This window comes from Chlamydotis macqueenii, chromosome 12, assembly GCF_036417535.1.
Source record: "Chlamydotis macqueenii isolate bChlMac1 chromosome 12, bChlMac1.mat, whole genome shotgun sequence".
Taxonomy (NCBI): domain Eukaryota; kingdom Metazoa; phylum Chordata; class Aves; order Otidiformes; family Otididae; genus Chlamydotis; species Chlamydotis macqueenii.
In genome coordinates this window covers 22,755,754-22,773,612 of record NC_141567.1, presented here as the reverse complement: position 1 = coordinate 22,773,612, position 17,859 = coordinate 22,755,754, and the positions used below count along the sequence as shown (strand labels likewise).

General features: G+C 42.0%; 2 protein-coding genes across 2 annotated transcripts in view; one reads left to right on the top strand and one right to left on the bottom strand.

The window, feature by feature from the left end:
* TEX9 (testis expressed 9) overlaps positions 1–8,235 on the top strand; it is a gene marked incomplete at its 5' end in the record, with an annotated part of 35,009 nt that extends 26,774 nt beyond the window's left edge. The window contains 3 exons of the mRNA XM_086757567.1: positions 3,468–3,602; positions 4,092–4,226; positions 7,241–8,235. Coding sequence (XP_086613693.1) covers positions 3,468–3,602; positions 4,092–4,226; positions 7,241–7,315 — 345 coding nt within the window. The remainder of the gene's footprint in view (positions 1–3,467; positions 3,603–4,091; positions 4,227–7,240) is intronic.
* A 405-nt stretch (positions 8,236–8,640) lies between these two features.
* On the bottom strand, positions 8,641–16,944 carry MNS1 (meiosis specific nuclear structural 1). The gene is made up of 9 exons (XM_086757034.1): positions 16,816–16,944; positions 16,476–16,600; positions 15,486–15,588; positions 14,531–14,760; positions 13,548–13,764; positions 13,361–13,468; positions 11,619–11,876; positions 10,599–10,724; positions 8,641–8,952 (listed from the first exon to the last, which is right to left on the bottom strand). Exons 1-9 carry the CDS (start codon positions 16,942–16,944, stop codon positions 8,854–8,856), a joined length of 1,395 nt encoding a protein of 464 aa, XP_086613160.1. The 3' UTR covers positions 8,641–8,853.
* Between the last annotated feature and the right edge of the window lie 915 nt (positions 16,945–17,859).

The following is a 17,859-nucleotide window of genomic DNA, read 5'->3' as shown; positions in this document are numbered from 1 at the left end:
TCATACTATGCATTTGTATAGACATGCTTTTGTCTTAAGCATGTCATCGTTGTATAGATCTGACATTTTCAAACTAAAATGGTCTAAGTTTGTGTGTTCTTTTGTGCAGATACTTGGAGGTTTTAAGTTCCCTTTAATAAGTGCCCTGGTTGTTGATTCTGTCAGGAAAAATATTCAATAGTAGTACTCTCCCGTACTACTCGTCGGGAGACTTACAAAGGCATTTAGTCCATTCTCTTAAACTAAGGCAGGATGGGTTCTATCCAAACCATCCTGGACATGTTTACTTAACCTGTACTTAAAGCCTTCTGTGATGGCAATTTCCGTAATTTCCTTAAGTATTCTGTGCTGGCTCTTGTACAGTCACCGTGAGAACGTTCATCCCGGTGTTTGGGAGATCTGTTGTCATTAAAAGTTTGTTCACTTCTACCCTACAGCTATTGTTGTCACTTTCCTCGCTTGTCTTTGCTCTGGATCGACCATCCTCAGTTGCTTGATTATTCCCGATAGGTTGTTCTCTAGAATTTTGCAAGGTTACTGATCAGACATGGTCATGACAAAGAGTGGTAGTTCTTTAAAATACTGAGAAGGCAAAAAAGGCAGGTATATGTAATGAATGGTTCTCTGCTAATTCAGAAATTGTTTTACATATTTTTTTGTGGTATAAAAAGTTATCTAACTGCCAAACCCATGCATTTAAAAATCATTTTGCAATAACTGCTTAAATTTCCTATGGACTTAGCAATCTGAAAACTCTTTTATTCTTTAGGTATAAAGGATTATTCAACACTATATAATCAACTTAGTTGTAGATTAATTCTACACATATGTTTAAAAACAGTTTCCTGTGATCGTGGGCCAGTGCTAAAAGGGGTAAAATCTCAAGACTCATACTTTCAGCCTAGAGAAAGTTTTCTGTGTAATTGGGATAGAACAAACATAACCTCAGGTTTTTGGGCTTTTATTGCTTTTGTTATGATTTCTGTTGCAACATAAATTGTAGAAGACTTAAGTTGATACATGCTTTCCCAAGCTTCCTTAGATTTTCAACAATTTACACAATTTCATTAATCCTGCCAGCTGTTGCTTTTTTTTTAGTTGTGTTTTTTTTTCATATGTGCCTAGGCAAAGATTCTCACCTAGTTTTCACAATTTACCTGAAACGTGGTAATTAGTTTGTTATTTTTACATTTTGTTCTTTTGGTTTTTGGTCTCTGAAGGTTTCTGCTTGGACACCTACCTCAGGCAGCAGCTGAATTCTGATGCTCCCCCAAACTTCTGTCCTCTTATTTCCAGTATTCCTCTTCCCCCCCCCCCCCCCCCCATCTAGTTAATCTAATAAACGGTAACACCTTGCCTGTCCTTTTTCACCACCTGTCTGTAAGAACATTCCTTCCTCCGTGTTCTCTCACTTGTTAATTCAGTCTGGCTGTAATGTTGGGTAAAGGCCAGGGAAACAGCAGAGTTGGGCTCTTATTCCTTTTAAGGCTCTGTGCAAGGGTTTGATAATTTCCCTTAAAGAAGGGCTTGATGTTAAGCAGACATTATCTCTCAAATGTTTTTAGGGGTGGACAGGTGTTGCTGAGCTTTCTAAAGATAGAAGTGCTGTGTGCCCTTGCTACTGGGAGGAAAGCAAGCCTGCTTTCCTCCTGTAAGGGTAACCCTTTCTGTAAGGGTTACTTACAGAGCTCGCTGGTGTCACACCCCCTACTGACACTCAAGTGCCTCGGACAGGCGGGGACAGGGGAGAGAAATCAAGAGATTGAAATGGGATGAAGTTTCACAAGACAGTAGTGTTTCTCCTTCTTAGAGAAACACAGGAGAAAATTACTCCAGCTTTTACTTGAAGAAACCTTGCCTACTTACAAAAGAAAATACTGATTTCAGGCATTTTTAAGATGAAAAACTTGGAGTTTAATATATTTAACAATATACCCTCACTGGATGATTTGCAAAAAAAATTCTTGATAAGGTATTGTATATGACAGTAAATACCAAAAAGCCCTAAAGAATTATTAGAATTCTTTCATTAAATTATATGATCAGCTGATACATAATTTGCATTGCATGCAGATTTTTTTTTTGTCCTTAAGTGCTTGAAAGGATATATTCCAAAGGTTTCATGTTAATGCAGAATAAAATACATAGCATGAAAGATTTAGTTGACCCTATTTACAGCTCCGTCGTCTCAATACAAGACAAAGAGTCTGCATGCTGTGCAGCTTGTTTTCTTTGGAAACCTGGGGGTCAGTTACCAGCAGCAGATTTGCATTTCCTGGTGATGCATGTGCACGTGTTCCAGGGAGAGGCTCTGCTGCCCTACGAGCCAGGCGTTTACCTGTCTTTTTTCAATTGGTCCAGTGGACAGGTTAGAGACAAAATAAAAATGTTGAAGCGACATCTGTTTTCGTGAGCTCCTGGAGGAGGCACGTTCACCAACAGAATTTTGGAGGGTTAGTGAGATGTATCGTACTGTCCTGTTTTCTTCATCCATTTTGGAGAAGATCCAAAGCTTCCCAGAAATACCAGATTCGGTCATAACTTTACTGTAATGTCTTTGCTGCATACACTTGGAAATTGCTGTGCATTTCTTCGATAAGTGATGTAGAAATCAGAAGTAACCACCACAAGAGCTGGTGTGCAACTGAGAAAATAGAACAATTACTCACAAATAAGGCAATCTGAGGATAAAAGGTTAACAGCAAGCCTCTCTGCTGTGATTTGGTTAAAAGAATCTGTCTGTGCCCATTAGTAAAAAAGTGATAGTCTTTTTAAAAAAAGCCTATTTCACAAATGATGTGCTCTTTCTGCCAGAATTGTTTATTTCTTCTGCTTTGTCTTTTATCTGTATTCCCTGATGCCTAATCTCATTATTCTGTTTCTCAACTTGGTCTCTTTTTCTAATTTCCCCCCTTACGCGCTATGAAAGACTGTCGTCAGAGATAAGAAGGAACTGTTTTGATTGTTGCCATAAACACTTGATGAACTATTTTCTGCTAGATTAAATAGTTGCTACCCTCAGCCATCTTCAGTAGGCTGTTTTAACTTTTTGTTGGTAATTACATGTGGCAATCTCTGGGGAAAAGAGGTAAAAGGAAGAGGTGGGAAGAAGCTGCTGGGAATACCGGCCACCGTTGCAAAATCTGCCAAGGAGTGGCCATACTGACATTTTTTTCTCTTTTTCTGACTGAGCGTACAAGGTTTTTCAGTCAGTCCTGTGGTCTGACATGATCAGCTCCACAATTACTGTAAGAGAAGTTTAAAGCAAAGATGAGAAAGGTCTCTGAAAGATTTCAAAGGAGAAGAGGATGTTTTAACAGTGGAATTAATGGTCTTTTGAGACACAACCTGTCTGCAGGCCAAGAAGTCCACAGACTGAGCCTTGCTGTAAATGTGTTGTCTATATGGGATGCATTAAAATACCATTATTCATAATGTTTGTTTTTATCTTTTTGCTTCCTAAATAGGAGCTGGAGAGTCTAAAGTGTATACAAAAACAGGCTGCACGGAGTCAGAGCGCAACAGAGGTTCGCTTAAACAGGGCCCTGGAAGACGCAGAAAGGTGTAAAGTGGAGCTGAATAAACTGAAGCAAAGTAACAAGGTACAGTGGATTAGGAAAACAAGCTCCAACCTGTGATGACTCAGTAGTGCTGGAATGAGACAAAAGGCTTTATCAGCTTTGGAAGCATTGTGTCTCTTACAAAGAGTCCCAAAATTAACTTAGAGCAAGTCACCGAAGGGCTTGGTGAGTTACCTCAGACAACACGGCTGCAACCTGTGCAGGAGGGAGACATGTACAGAATAAAGTTATAGCCAGTCTAATTTTCCCCATTTGGGTGAAAATTAGATGTGTTTAGAAAAAGAGAGTACTCACACAGACCTAATACATACGCAGGCAAACCATGGCTGTTATCTTTGAGATTTTATTTTTTTTTTTAAGTTGTGATGTGGGAATGTTTTGATTACTCCCATTTATTTTCAGAAACGTCATGTGTGGCTACTGGTTGTCATTTTGTTATGTAATGCCAAGTTTAATCGGCTAAAGCACCACTTCCATAAATAATACATTCCTCTTTTTCTTCCCAATTAGGATGTAGCTAACGAAGAATTCAAAACAATTGAAGAATTAAAAACAGAAAACAAGAAACTGCAGAAGCAAAAAGGAGAGCTAATGGCAGGTTTTAAAAAGCAGTTAAAGTTAATTGATATTTTAAAGAGACAAAAGGTAAGGACCAGAGTACTGTTATGTTTCAGTTGACCTCTAGCTCAATGCTCTATGGTCAAGGAAAGTAATCACATAAACTGTGCCCCAAGGCTGGGAGGATTCAGTGCAAGGGAGCAGCAGCCTCCCTTTTATCAGTGCATATCGCTAACATTTAGCTTTATAGCAAAGGGCTGATGTTCTTTTGAGTTGATTCCATTCCTAACTCAGAACATACCCTGTCACAGTGAAGGATTGCTACTGACAGCCTTTAGGACCCAGAATATGTTTGTTCAGGAACAAATACTGTTCAGGTAATGACAGCAGCTCCCGGTAGTGCTGTGCCAGTAGAGTCCATTTTAGCATGTGAATTTTTTTTTCTATTTTTTTTTTTCTCCACCAGCATCATACTTGTCGTATCAGCAGCTGTAGCAGTGTGCCCTCTCTCCTGAGCCATTACGTTTCAGACCTGCATTCTTCCTGAGTTCTCGAAGTGTGTCCTTCTATATTAACACACTTTCTTTTTATTCCTATTCTGAGTTGTTCTGTACATATGCAGTTCTGCCCAGGTGCAGATCTCCTCGTGTCACACAGAAAGAGAAGAGAAGAGATCATCCTAGGTGTGAATTTACTAGACCGAATGAGGGGAGTTGATCTCCATCCTCTTGCAATTCCTGGAATATAATGCACACTTTGAATCGCACACAATGTAGTAACATCTGCATGGGTGTTCCCATCCGCACTGCACTTGCAGCCAGCCTTATTTTGAAAGGCATTTGATTCTACAATAATTTCCTATCTCCCTCCCTTCCTCTCCCGCAGGGCATAAAAGGGAGGGCAGGGGCTACTGCCTTTCAGTTTCTTGAGCAGCTGAAGCTGAAGCTGAATAGAGGCTAGATAGTAGAATACTTGCTGACACTTCTTGCTGAACAGTTAGTGATACAGCTTCATAGAAAGGTGTTGCAGCAAAAAGTGGATTAGTTCTTCAGACAGAATATAGCAAAAAATGTATTTAACTATCGTACCTGATAAAGCTGCACTAATGTCCTCAAAAGGAGGGCTGTTTTACTTGGAAGGAGAAACCTCAGACACTGCAGTGGGTAAATACCTTACATGTCTCAAAATATATTTTCAGCACACACCTGTCAAATGAGCTTTGATGGTACAAACGGAAAGAAACTGTGAGTTTACATGAAAGCACATTAAAAGGAGAGGAGCGTATACTAAGAGATGTGGCCCAAATCAAATAATTTTCCACTTACTGATGCGTTTAGGTCTTACAGTTCCATCACACCTTTCATTTACCAAATCCTTGGAATTGCACACTGTCATTTGTATCAGTTTTCCTGGTGAGGCTGTGTGTTTATTTTAAGAATGAAAGAATACAGTGTTCACTGAACATACACTCTGTACGTGAGGTAGCTCACTGTAATCTGGAACATGAATCCATGGGTGTCAAATCACCTGAAGAACTTCAGGGCTGCTTCACACGCGCCTTTGGTGGAATGAATGAGGAAAACCTGATTTGGTCGTGTGGCAGGTTCAGCTGCCCATAGCATGTACCGCTAGCCTGAAGGGGTGGATACGATGCCACACAAAGCATGCTAGAGGGAAAAAAAAAAAAAATCCCCAAAAGGGTATTAAATATCAGTAGTAGGGTGCGTTGCAGGTGGCAGCAAGTAGTTGCTGGTGTTCCAGTTGGTCTATTGAGAGAGAGAGAATTTAATAAAAAATAAAAAATAAAATAAAAAAACAAAAAAAAATAAACCCCAAACTTCGGGGTTTTTTTAAAGGTATTAAGGAAGTTAGTCTGAGCTTTACAGGGCTGGGATGTGTTACACTGCCTGTGGGAACTGCAGCACGCTTTGTAGTCATTTTTAACTGACGCTATGTGCCACAACAGATTCCTTGTAGACCTGAATTGTTTCCCGTTCTTCAAAACATAACTACCGCTCCTATTAAAATTTGCAGTAAAAGCTGTTTAGCTGGGACACGGTCCTTTCCACCTTGAATGATGACAGGAGAGATTGTACTCCACTATGGGGATGAGGATGTGTGGCACAGCTCTGACCTCTGCTGTGACATCAGCTGGAACCCCGGGAACTTCCAGGGCTTTCCAGCTGCTGCTCCTTTTCCAGTGGTAGTTCTCTGCACACACTGACCATTTAGTACTTGTTTTCACACCAGACTTGATGATCCTGACATTTTTCCAAGCAACGGCATTATTTGAACAGCAGATAGCCTTGTCATATGTTTAAAAAGTTGTGTTTGTTCCTTTCAGTGTTCCATTTTAAGGGATGTGCTCTAACCTATGTAGTGGCAATACAAATTCAGGCTGTTGTATGATTTTTAAACGTACACACGTGTACACGCGTGGGGGGTTGGGGGTGTGTGTATGTGCCGTAAGGGACCGTTGACACATGGTGCGATACATGGCAACACGGCTACCAGCGCTCAGCTCCAGGTATTTCTCGTTCAGGTGTAGTACAGTTACTCTTTGGTCTGTGCTGAGTGTTAATTTTTAATAGTGTTAAAGAAAGATTTTAACAAAACTATGTAACATGAAATCACGCACATTAGAGGCATGAGCATGCTGAATCTTAATGATGTATTTGATTTGTAATGGCTTTAAAGTTAAGCTGTATATTGACCAGCATGAAAGAACGTATACCAGTTTTCTTAGACATATTCCTTAGGGGTCACACAAGTTGTCACATTTTCAGTTAATTTCCATGCCTCATGAAAACTGAGATATTTTTAAAGCAATAGAACAGGAAAAGCTATCGGTCTTGTTTTACTAGAGCTGAAGTTGCACCGTTTAGCATAAAAATTTATCATGTTATCCCTACACTATAAATTTTTACAGAGAAGTGTGAATAGCAACTTCAGCGTAAACAGGGGAACACCCATCAAAACCATAGTACAGAAACCAGAATGAGATGTGAAGCCCCTTTTCAGCTATCCCCGTTACACAGCATTGTGTATTGATTGTTCACAGTATTTTACCTTCTGCTCCTAATTTTTTTTTTCTCTTTAAGATGCACATTGAAGCTGCTAAGATGCTTTCTTTTACTGAAGAGGAATTCATGAAAGCTCTTGAGTGGGGAAATTAATGATTCCATTGAAAAACCCACACCCTTCTGTTTGAAATACAAGTCAGACAGTACATTATTTTAGCACTGTTTGTGAATGCTTGTTAATAATAATAGTTAATAACTGTGTATCTCAGTGAATTGATTTTGTTGTTTTTCCTTATGTTTCAGTTGTTTAACTGTGATAAGCCTGATAGCTTCTGTTGCGACACCAGATTAAAAACACATTTCTACTGGTTTCAGGCCAAACTGTCCATACTGTAATGAGTAGAGAAGCACAGACCGTGCAAGGAATATTCCAACAAGTGAATTTTGTTACCAATTTGCTCTGGTTTAGCATTTAAAACTGTACCTTCTCTAAGGTAATATTCAGTCCAAAGAAATCAGGGATTCGTCTCAGAAAATTCCTTGTTGCAACAGAAATAAATTAACCACTGTTCCAGCTGAGAAGAAAATGTCATGTCCTTTTTAAAACACGTGGTTGGAAAATTGGCCTTGTCTGTTCTCTGTAACAAATCTTCTGACAAAGCTAGCTGGTCCGGCGTCTAATTTAAGCACCAACAGCTCTTTTATAGAAATGATCATAACTTGTTTTAGCTATTACATCTTACAGCCTGGCTGACAAACACCTACGTGAGATTTGCCCTTCACTGTCCAAACAGACTCCATACCCTGGCACAGCTGTATCGTTTAAAACAGCTACTTTATTTAGTCACGGTGAAAATAGTCAGTCGTTGCCTGGCTTTTCCCTTTTCCATCAGCTGCTGCTTTGGGATACAGTCAGGAGTGATGGCTATGGAGCTCTACATGCATTGCATCCTTAAAGATTTCATTATGTCACCATTATAATCAAGAACTAGACAAAAGTCTGAGTGCAGATGAGCTGAGCATACCGTGTGTACATTAATGAACCGGAGCAATAAAAGTCTGTGCTGCCTGCACGAACCTGTCAAGCCTCAGCTATTTCAAGGGATTCCTGCCTCAGAGTAACTGAATAGGAACACGGCCCATAAACAGTAAGTTTATGCACTGAAAGGTGTCAACGGTGATTCTGACCTCAAAATGGACAAATGTCTCTGCTTGGAGCCTGCTGGCACAGTAACATGAACCAACAGTGAAAGGGGGGAGTCGGACCTACCCCTTGGAGATGAGACGAACTACACCTACATTACTCTTTTACCGGTGTAGTGCCAGCGCAGATACATCTTTAAATTAAAACCAGAAATGGCGCATTAGTAGAACCTTACAGTCCATACTGAAACACACGTGTGAATGTACAGTAGCTTAGGTTTCTGCAGAGCTGCTGGAGTTAAACCTTTTTAACATTGCTACATCACTGAGAATAATTGAGAAATCCACAGCAGTTTATTGGTGACAAATGCAGGTACAACATACACTTAAATAAAACTAGCTGCTCATGGGTTTAGAACTCCAGTCTTAAAATGGAGACTTTTTAATGATTCCAAAAAGGAGTTCCTTGCTGTTAACAGCAAATGGGAATTTTCCTTGGAAATCAGACGACACCTAGTGGCAAACCGGGAGGTGAAATGGGGGAAATCTCAGCGCTTTTCTGAAGCTGCATTACCTCTTCTCTTCTGATAAGCCAATCTAAATTCCTCTCCAAGCATGTTGATGTCATCTTCATCTTTAAGTACTCCCTGCAATAACGGGAAGGAAACACCCGTCAGAAGGTAAAACAAAGTAGAGAGATTATTATGGATCTCCGGCATTTTTTATGGAAGTGAACATATTAGCTTCTATCCATGGTACCAGGTTTGCCTTCAAAACATACAGCCCAGAAAATTGTCACAAAACTTCAGGAGATGAAAGTCACATTGGTGTGCTTGGTCCTACCCTAGAACTGCCGCTTTTTTCTTCGTGCAAATGCTGATGAGAACCCCATGAAGATTCCAACACGAGCACTACACAAAAGGCAACGTGTATCTGCGGTCTCTTTCTAATAGAAGCAATTACAGCCAGCACAGCACAGGTTTACTGAAATCAAGCATTGAAGAGGCGCTGGCTGGAGTGGGGCTCTGTCTCCACCTTTAGCTGTGTTGAAATAAGACAATGTAAAGAAAGTATTTTGGAAATCAACTGAAACTGAACAACTTATCAGAATCTATGTTAGAGATCTATTAGTTAGATTTCTAATTCCGAATTAATTTTAGGGCTAAAAATGTGTATGACCCACAGAACAGACCTTGTAGCAGTTAGGGGGAAAAAAAAAAAAGGTTACAAGTGGCATTTACAATGGACACTTTAGAATCAGGTAGTACTTTTCATGTAAGCATTTTGAGCGAAGCAATGCGATACAACCATTCAATTCAGACAGTTGGAACAGAGAAAAGAACAGAGTAGAACATTAGCGGAACATACATGGAATGGGTATGAGCCTTGGACACTCTGAAACAGCCAGGACTTCCTACAGCAGTAAATTCAAGCCAGAAAGCTGTATCAAAATATTGCAAATTTGACTTATCCTTTAATTAAATCTACACTAGAAAATAACTCACTCCATATTTTAGAAATTAATGCACCAAGTTATATTTCAATAAAAATTGCACTCCACTATATTTGCAGTTTTCCAGTATTGCAGAAAAGAACTTCTTTAAATAGACGGATGATTCCCTCCCTAATGTAATGAATTTATACATCCCTGACGCAGCTCTCTTCATTTGTGTACCACCAGGTGATCTTCCCAATTATGAAGCATAGTACAAAATAAATCGTGGTTTATTCCTGTTACAATAATTGCTTCCATCTTTTTAACTTTTAAAAACACAAGGATGAAGAGAGAGTGCTTTGAAGTGCTTCTGTAAGGACTGCAGTTTATTGCATCGCAACAGAGGAGGCCTTGTTTCCATGGTAACAGAAGACTGAGAAGACAGCCAACACCATAAGAAATTGCTCCCAAAACCCCAACTGAGAAATTTGGTGGGAACAAGGTCTATGATATGGCAGACCCCTTTCTAGCTAGAAAAGCCCTGCTTGAGAACTTAGATCCCATATCCCAAAAACTGGATGTGCAAAGCGCTGTGGAAGCTTTCAGCGAGTTCTGCACAAGGTACCAGTATTGCAGGGGAGCCCAGAGCCCCTCAAACAGAGATTTTTGTAAATTGCTTCCCAACTCAAAAAGAAACAAAAAGTCAAAAGGAGAAGCTGAGCACAGGAGAGCTGACACAATAAGGACACCCACTGACTCCAGAAATATACACAGTTCTGCAACGTCACCTTAAACTGTCCAAGAGAATGCTGACTTACAGGACAAACGCTTAAAGCATTTAAAATACAATTCACTCACTCGAGGAAGATAACCTAGTAACTTAGATGCATGCTCTTTCAGCAGTTTCTGTCTCTCTTCTTCAACAATTGCACGGATGTCTTCTTGTCTTCTCTCCTCTAACTCTCTTTCTTCAAGTTCACGCTCCTACAATAAACAAGTTTTTGTTCGGTTTCGGCTCTGTAAACATTTCTTTCCACAAATATCCACCATAGTATAAAGAGAAAAAATTTTTAGGGGAGCAAATAACTCACTCACTCCTGGGCACAGGAAATTCATTTGGAAATGATGCAAAAGTGCATGTAAAAAACTACAAAGCTCTGTTTAAACAATACGCGTTTGGTAGCTAGAAACGACTCCGAGACAGAGAACACTGAACAGCAAGACGTGGGGCTAGTCTGCTATGTACGTGTTCAGTCTCATACCAGAAGCCCTTCCAAAGGCAGTGGAGTAAAGTTCTGGTTCCTTCTTGGCTCTGACGAGTTAGTCTGTGCCTGCCCTGCTGTTCTAATCCGGGAAAAGGAGAAACAGGCAAGCATTCTCATGCTGCTGACTAGAAATTGCAACTCACATCACACATGTGACTGCACTTATAAACAGGTCTGCACACTGCAGTATAGTATTCCATGACTTGTTTTCAGTTTAGGCCTTTTCTTCCTCAGATGGTAATTCGAGAGAGAATCTCAGCTCAGGGGTGGGACTTCCCATTCTCACACACCATCATCACTGCTGCCCATCAGGGATGCTGGACCAGACAACAGTTGTGTCGCTGATCCCGTGGCTCCTGAAGGGATATTTGCAGAGCGCGTTGGGTATACAGGGGTCTAGGGATGCTGCTGACTCTGACCACTTAAGCTACGACGAAAGTTAGCTCTAAAAATACTTTTTTTCTTGTCAGCAAACCAAAACAAAAGCCTGCTTCCCCCCTGCACGTTTCTCCGCAATTCCCTACTAACAATAGCCATGGCACTTGGGATAGCAGAAGTATTCTCAAATTGCAACGCTTTGGCTCAACCCAAAGGCAAATGTGAGAACTCTTACTTTATCTGCAATGAACTGTTTGCGACGGTCTTCAATAAGTTTTTCCACAGCCCTCCCGTGTTCAAGCTGTTTCATTCTTCGTCTCTGAGCATTCATCTGTTCAATGCGATCGTCCTCTGCAAACCTGGCCAACATCTGTTGCCTGAAGGCTTCCTCCTCGTCTTGCGTAGCTTGTTGCAATACCTTCTTTAAAGCAATGTGCTCTTCATACGTTTGCCTTAAGTCCAGGCGTTGCCTTATTCTCTTTTCAATTTCTACCTATAAAGGAAATGCAATAAAATGCTGGGTTACTGAACATACTCTGGAAAATTTTGATCATCATCAGCCAATCTACTTGATTTATCTTGGAATAAGGTTACTGTAGCTGTTACCTTCTAGCATAAATGAATGGAGCAAACACTCCGTATCTGACAGCGTTCTCCAGTAATAACTACTGTGGCAAATGTCTCAAGATTCTCAAAATTAAGTCCAAAACAAAAGGAGATTATTCTTTTCCACTAGCATGACGTGAATCAACTGCTCATCCTGAGCAGTTCTCTAAAAATAACAGTGCGAGGTATATCGGCCTGTGTTACATTTTGTGTGTTGCCCACAGCAAGATAGAACAGAGAGTGGGTGGGTCCACAGGAAAAAGCAAACAGACATGCAAAAAGCAAGCAATTCATCAACTGACTTAGCTTAAACCTAAACTTGAAAGATACTGGCATTCTCCTTCACGAGATAAATAAAAGTATAAAGGGGACCATAAGGGTATTCAAAACCTTCCGTTCTCTTCCTGGCTCAAATTAAGACATAAATACATTAGGAATGGCACAGGAAACTCAAAAGGACAGAATTTTCCCTCCAAAAATGAAGTAAATATACAAACCGCTTCTCTTACTAAGAACATCTAGGAAACAGTGTTGGAAACAGTCACTTTGTGCCAGAACAGAACTGAAAACAATTCAAACCCATTTAATATAGCTAAAAACCATGTCAGCATTAGGCTTTTTGCTTTGAGACAGCTCACAGACCAGAAGGGGCTCCAGGAGTCCCTCAAAAACATCCCAAAGCCACAAACAACACTGCAGACTTACCAGATCCCAAGTGTGGAAAAAACCCAACCCAATCCAAACTAGTCCATGAACAACCCTGCCAGCACTGTTAGAGGACAAGCAGTGCAAATGGGAGTTACGTGGCCTCTGAAGAGCATCCTCAGCTGCAGAAGGAATTGCGCGTGGGACATACTCTCACTAAAAGTTCTTTAAGCAACGTCCAAAGACCGAAGGAGCACTGCTCCATCACAGACATCAGGAGAAGTGAAGGGACAGAGGATGACTATGTAAGATAAGTGCCCCCTGCATTCCCTTCAATACTTATTTTCTAGATTAGCAATTCAAAATAATTTCATTTTCTCTTTAACTTTTCCTCTCTGGTCTGTTTAAATTAGATTAGTCTGCTCACAGCTACGAGTGCTCCACACATTCTCTGTTTGCCTGCAGATACACAACTATTTTGTTTTATAAAAGTTTCATCCAGGCCAGCTCCACTAACCTGAATGTTCCTCAGGAATTATGGCAAAGTTGCAATACTCCTCTCCACTTGCCCTTTCCCTTAGCAGTTTATGCACAGGTACATGTAACATACACGTGACATATGAAAAAACCAAAATATCCATATATACATCTGCAGAAGTCATCCAGGGAAAGTGAGATCTTCCCCCCAGTACACAGGCACTACTTCATCTACCTGCCAGCGCTTACCATCTCCCTCTTCCTTTCTGTTTCTGCCTGTTCTTCCAGACACAGCTCTAGGCGGATTTTTTCCAGTTCTTCGCGCTTCTGCTGTTCTCTTTCCAGATTTTGGGCCACCTGTTACAAGGAGGAAAGATTTCTCAATGAAAGACAAGAGCATACAATAATTTTTTTCTACAAATTCAGGTTTTGATACCATGCTTTGAAGTCTTTGTTTTTTCTCTTCAGTGTCTCGAACTTCAGCCATCCGATCGTCTTCTCTTTGTCGCTGAAGGTTGGCAAACTCCATAATTTTCCTATTTTCATCTTCCATCTCTTCCTGTTTCCTTCTTGTCCAGATGGCTTTTTCTTTTTTAAATTCTTCAATATATGTCTGAATTTCTCTCATTTTATCTAACTTCAGTTGTTTTTCCCTGTAAAAGATGGAAAAAAATGTTTATTATTTAACATACTGTGGAGTAACATTAAACAGGCCATGTGCTCATCATTAACAATCTATTCCAGACACTAATATTTAAACTACTCTCCTCACCCATTCAGCTGGAAACTAGATGCCCAAATTGAAAATATTTATGAATTAATTGCTCCAAAAAGGGCATCTCATGTCTAGCACCTTTCTTCAGGAGGACAGACTGTAGACATCAGTACTCACTACGGCTCCATTTCATGCATGCTCCATCAAAACAGGAAGAGGAGGAGAAGGAAGCCCAGCAGCCCAATGGCACCAGAATCTCTACATTTTTTCTTTATTTATTCACACTGAACTCTTCCCCCACCACCCCATCATCACCCTGTCCTCAGAAACCTCCTTTCCTATCCCTGCCCACGAGACAGGCGCACAACACGTCTCACAGAGAGGGACGGACATGAGGCGAGGCAGAAATCTGCGATATGCAGTCACTTCCAGCAAGATGGGCCCAGTGGAAGCACTCCTTGAAATAAGCTGGATTTCATATTTGGAGAACAAGGGATTGACTGTAATTACAAGCACATTCTGATCTTTAAACAGCAAAATCCAGGCAAGTCGGTCTCCTGTTAGGAGCACGTGATGAAGGAAAACTGAAACTAGCCTTAGTCCATGAAATAAACTAGTTTTCTACACAGAATTCTATGAGTTGTTTTAAACTAATAATGAAACTAAATAATAAACTAAAATAATAAAAACTCAAAGTAACTAACATTTGGTCTTCCTCAAAGATCCTTCTTACAATTTCATCAATAATGAGCTTCTCTCTTAGAAACTCTTCGTAAGCAGCCTGCTTCTTCCTCTCTTGCTCCTCAAGCTGGTTCTCCAGTGCTTGCTGATACATTATCTTCTCCTTGTTTCGCCTTAGTTCTGCAGAACTTTCTTCTTTCATTAACCTTTCATACTCTTCCTTCATCTTTTGGGCTAGTTCAGCCTCACATTTCTATAGGGGGGAAAAAGCAATGCAAGGGTCCTTTTTACTCCCACTAATACAACATGGAATGAAAAATACACAGTACAAAAAGGAATTCTACTGCATGACAAAAATTGAGTGTTTTCCACCTCAATCTATAAACATAGTGCCTTAACACTCTTCATAGCTTAATTCAGTAGGTAGAACCCTTGAAGGGAGCCCTCAGTGTCTAAACAACGTGAGGAGAACTAAGAGCACCCTCAATAAAGGTGTTGTCTTCACAGCAATTTGTGTAAACTGAATTTTGTAGAAAATATTAACGCAATCATAATCATCTGCCCAATCACCAGTATCGTTCTATGCATAAATAAAAGCTCACAATTATTTCTGAACTTATTCAGATATCTGTTCAATAATAGTAGCAACGTTTTCAACAATCTGCTTCTGAGGTAAGGACTCACCACAACAAGTGCTTACTATACAAAGTAGACCATAGTTTTTAGCTTGGATAAATATTACAAACAAGTAAAATAAAAACCATATCCATTCATACAGCTTAATTCACTACTACTTTGATTACACTGGCAAAGGAAACTTTTTTCTTACAGCTAGTTAGTCCTTCATAACACAAAACATTTTCAATAAACACTGAATGCCTAAAGCTAAAACGTCAGCTTCATAGGAAGCATTTTCAGCACGATCCCTACAAAGAGTTACCGCACTCTGGCGCTGGGGTACACTGGAAAGCTAATTACCATGTTCTCATCCTGTACAGCTTCTTTTTCAGCTATCTGTGCAGCTCGCTCTTTATTTATATAAGCGGCTTGTAGCTTTTTTTCTAACTCTCGAAGTTCAAGACTGGGGGAAAAAAAACAACAAGAAAAAAAAAAATGCATGCTATTACAACGAAGTAAGTACCTACGGGGAAAAACTAAAATTTCCATCACTACTCAAACACAATTTTAAAATAATAATAATAATAATAATTTATTTTTCAGGGAAAAATCCAATTTTAGATGACAAATATTGCTGTAGTAAGAGAGCAGAAAAACAAAACCTGTTTTAAAACAAGAGTTACCTACATTCATACATATGCTATCAATAGTTTTGCATACTTTACATCTAACTATACAAATGGATGCATACACACGTAAACATGTATGCTCACAGATACGCGTAAGTGTATGGAAACATACACTTGAAATGAAAGCCTTGTGGATCAGAGTGTTTTCCTCTCACTAACTATTTATGAAAATAAACTTTTCCTTCCAGGTCAAATTAATTTCCACTTCTGCTACAGCTTTCACAAGCGCTGCCTTGTCTCTGCTTACCCCACAGCACCTCACGCCGTCCGGATTCACCTCCAATCCCCCTTCCCGATCCCGTTCCCGGACACCCGGAGCGACTCCTCTGGCCACAGCCCTCTCAAAAATCTACCTTTTCCCGATGTTTCTTCCAGCTACAATCTTCTCTGCCGCACAAATTCCAGAAGTTAAAGCCTATTCTAAAAACCAAATTGTGTACCTGATGGTGGCATACCAAAACGCCCTTTCCGTTGCTTGAAAGCATCTCATGCTACAATCTTACTGCACCTGAGGTTCAGTCCAAAACGTGACTGCGAGAAGCGAAAAACGAGCAGGAGGTACACAACTGACTGAACAGTTTTACAAACACGCTTTTTAGAGCTGGGGCTGATTTACAATAGCAGCCAGTGAAACGAAACAGAGCGCTTTTTAAAGCGTTACTTGTTCTGTCTTAATTGCTGCCTCATCTTCGCGTCTCTCAGCGTCTCGCAGTTCAGCCTCTCCAGCTCCGCCGCCAGCCTTTCCTCCTGCCGCCGCTGCTCTCTCCGGCGCTTCTCCTCTTCCCCCTGGCCAGAACACACACTGTCCGCCACAGCTCTCCTCCGCGCCCGCGTTCGGAGGCGGGCAACGCGCAAGGCGGCGCGGCCAGCGAGGAGCTGCTCCAGGGGAAGGCGAGGCCGAGCAGAGCCCCCCGGCAGACCGGCGGGGCCGCCCCTCCCTCGCCCAGCGCGGCCGCAGGCGGCCCCACGCCGCGGCCCCCGCGCAGGGCCCGGCCCCGTACCCGCAGGATGGCCTCCTCCAGCCGCTGCTCGCTCTCCACCGCGGCCCACAGCCTGGCTGCCCGCCGCCGCCGCCGCCGCCCGCCACGCTCCTCCGCCTCCTCCCCCAAGCCTCGCTGCTCGGCCGCCATTTTCGCTCGCCCGCCCGCCTCGGAGTCACGGCGCTACCGTGGCAACGGGGGCGGGGAGCGGCTTAACTTCCGGGTGAAACCCGCCGCGCTGATTGGCAGAGAGCGCGACCCGCCCCTGACAGCCGGGGGGCGGGGCGAGAGGGGGAGCCACACCCAGGGCGCGCGGCCTCCGTGTGGAGGAGGAGTAGGCCCGGCCGCGTGACGTGTGACATACGTCACAGAGGGGGGCGAACCCCCCCTTCCCGGAGAGTCCGGTGCGGGGAGCTGGGAGAAAGAGGCATACAGAAATGGGCTTAAAAACGCGGCACAGAGGAGTTCTTGCATTATTCCTTTAAGTTAACGCGCGTTGCTTGGTCGATGGTCACGGTTAGTTAAGGATTTCTCTGCTCCACAGCTGCGATGACGGATCCCAAACCGGATCGGGGGATACAGCCGCAGCCCGAGCCTCGCCGGGGCCGTCGCGGCGTGTGCGCCACCGCTCCGGGAAGGTGCCCGGTTGGAGCCTGGCAGGCGGGAGGAGCCCAGCCCCGTGTGCCTCGGGGGGACAGACCTCACCCAGAGCACGGCCAGGGTGGCTCCCGGCCGGCTCGGCGCCGGGCGGCAGTCCAGCATGGGCCACCCCCGTCCCCAAACCCTTACGCCCGCCTTTGCCGCTTTCCTCGCCTTTATTTTCCTTTCTCTGCAGTTATGTGAAACTAAAGACATTTAAGCTTATTTAAAGCAGTATTTAAAGTTCATTAATGTCACTCACTTTATGAAATTAATTAAAATTAATAAAGCTTAAGAACACTTCAACTGAAGTTATACAAGCAGAGAGCAATGAGAGGGAAAAAGATCATAAACTTTCCCTGCTTCTTTCCAAGTGGTGTCACCACTACAGAGCTCTTAAGAAAAAAAAAAAAACAAAACAACGGT

Coding starts and splice junctions, on each gene's coding strand:
- MNS1 (XM_086757034.1), bottom strand. CDS start 16,944: ATGGCGGCCGAGCAGCGAGGCTTGGGGGAGGAGGCGGAGGAGCGTGGC. Junction 15,589..16,475: donor CAGCAATTAAGACAGAACAA/GTAACGCTTTAA, acceptor TTTTTCCCCCAG/TCTTGAACTTCGAGAGTTAG. Junction 14,761..15,485: donor CTGTACAGGATGAGAACATG/GTAATTAGCTTT, acceptor TCCCCCCTATAG/AAATGTGAGGCTGAACTAGC.